The sequence below is a fragment of the Macadamia integrifolia genome, unplaced genomic scaffold, assembly GCF_013358625.1.
Source record: "Macadamia integrifolia cultivar HAES 741 unplaced genomic scaffold, SCU_Mint_v3 scaffold1006, whole genome shotgun sequence".
NCBI lineage: Eukaryota > Viridiplantae > Streptophyta > Magnoliopsida > Proteales > Proteaceae > Macadamia > Macadamia integrifolia.
In genome coordinates this window covers 98,813-100,914 of record NW_024868052.1, presented here as the reverse complement: position 1 = coordinate 100,914, position 2,102 = coordinate 98,813, and the positions used below count along the sequence as shown (strand labels likewise).

The 2,102-nt window shown below is 38.1% G+C and overlaps 1 protein-coding gene across 1 annotated transcript; it reads left to right on the top strand.

Moving 5' to 3' along the window:
• The first annotated feature begins 866 nt into the window (after positions 1 to 866).
• Positions 867 to 1,796, top strand: LOC122062363. Its single transcript, XM_042625947.1, has 2 exons — positions 867 to 1,028; positions 1,209 to 1,796. Exons 1-2 carry the CDS (start codon positions 867 to 869, stop codon positions 1,740 to 1,742), a joined length of 696 nt encoding a protein of 231 aa, XP_042481881.1. The 3' UTR covers positions 1,743 to 1,796.
• Positions 1,797 to 2,102: the final 306 nt, after the last annotated feature.

The following is a 2,102-nucleotide window of genomic DNA, read 5'->3' as shown; positions in this document are numbered from 1 at the left end:
AATTTCCTTATTGGTTCGGTTTTGGTTTTAGCTTTCCCACACAGAAACTGACTCAACCCAGACTGAAACCGAGCCGGTCCGACCGATTGACACCCCTACCTCAAGGCAACCAAACGATTTTTCAGAAAGAAACATAATTCAGAAGAATGTCTATCAAAAGATTAACATTCATATCCGATATATACACCATTTGATTTACCGAACCAAACACCCCCTAAACCATGCCAGGTAATGGTTATTAGAATGTTTCTTTATTAAATTTCCCCACTTCTTCGAATATTCTAAAATATTTGAAATATTTAAGAGTTTATTCTCATCCTATATTTGCTTAGATAGATAGAGCATAGAACACCTTTTAGATAGTTTGCACCTTTATCTCAAACCTATGATTTAACATATAATATTCAATTCTCTTTCATGTGATCAATTGGCCACCTAACTAGCTTTGAGGTTACCAATTAAATGGCCCATCATGTATTGGATATATGGATATATATATATCTATTTTTTCTTAATCATCTAAATTTTGCTCAAGATTGTCATGGGGATTTTTTTAGTTGGAAAGTGGATTATGTTAACAAAGAATGTTATTCGTTTGCTCTATATTAGAGTCTCCTTTTTATTGTAAAGGGTGTGGTATAAAGCCAGCTTTGGGGAAAGTCCCAAAATTGAATATCCATTGAGAATATATCATATTAATACATTGGTTATTCCAAAGAGCAAATCAAAATCGAATCACCTTAATTAATGCTTCTCTCCCTCACCATATAGGTCCCATGACCCTTTAACCTTTTCCCTATATCTTCTTCCTCCAAAGCTATTTATATGGAAGTTCCAAGCCCTTCTTTTAAGTGTAAAACACCAAAATGGAGATACAAATCCTTGATTTCTCTCTGGTTCCCTTAGGCCTTGGTTTACTGCTAGCTTACCACATATGGCTTCTCCATCGGATCATAACTCATCCGGCGAGCACGGTCATCGGTATCAATGGCATCGGCAGACGCTTATGGGTCCAAACCATGATGGAGGTAAGTTCAAAATACTCTTCACCTTTTTTCATTTTTGGGTGAATGATTAATATGATACCATGTTAAAGCTTTAATCTTAAAATCAATTGGTTCAAAATGGGTTGATCTCTCGTGGCCTTTATACTTGATAGTAGAGTCATTTGACCTAATATAATATTCTTTGCATGGTGTGGCTATTAGGACATGTCCAAGAATGGAATCCTTGCCGTGCAGACGCTAAGAAACAATATAATGGCATCGACCGTTTTGGCATCCACATCGATCACGCTCAGTTCCGTCGTGGCCATTATCATGGCCAACTGGAAAGCTAGGCCATCAGAAACTTTTCTTGGAGCCCAGACAGAGCTAGGGTTTTGGATCAAGTTCTTCTCCATTTTGGTCTGCTTTCTTTTAGCTTTCTTGTTCAATATACTGTCCATAAGATATTACAGCCATGCAAGTATATTGATCAATGTTCCTGTGAAGAAGATGATGAGTCCACATTTGACGGCAGAGTATGTGGAGAAGACTGTGAACCGTGGGAGTTGTTTCTGGTCACTTGGCTTGCGGGCATTTTACTTCTCTTTCCCACTGTTTTTATGGCTATTTGGTCCTATACCTTCCTTTTTGTGTTGCGTTGTGCTGGTTTCTACGCTTTATTTTCTGGACGTAACTATTGACTTTGGAGAGATTTTGGGAGTTGTTGATGACAACGACGAGGAAGCAGGAAGATAGATGTGGGTATTTCTTTTTTCTCCCCAATTCTAGAAGTACTTTCTTTTGTTTTTGAGAGAGAGAGAGGAATTCCACTGTACGTCGTCACTAAGGGTGAGAAAATTGTGCTTTGATGATTCCATTTGATATTGTGTTTGTGCTAGTGGCTTTTTAAGATGGTGCCCTACACAAAACCAATTAATATTTTATTTATTTATTTATTTTTTGGGTAAAGACCTCCACACACATAACATGGGTTATCTTTTGGAGCGAGTTTCCCCTCGCTATGGTGGAGGAGGAATTTCTTAATCATGGCATCTGTATCATAGGGTGCCTAAGGGAAGGGGTAGTTTTGCTCCCAAACAATAGGGATGGGTCACA

What these genes read in the sequence shown, in the direction of transcription:
- LOC122062363 (XM_042625947.1), top strand. Translation starts at nt 867, where the DNA reads ATGGAGATACAAATCCTTGATTTCTCTCTGGTTCCCTTAGGCCTTGGT. An exon ending in GGGTCCAAACCATGATGGAG is followed by an intron (nt 1,029 to 1,208) that starts GTAAGTTCAAAA and finishes TGTGGCTATTAG; the next exon opens with GACATGTCCAAGAATGGAAT.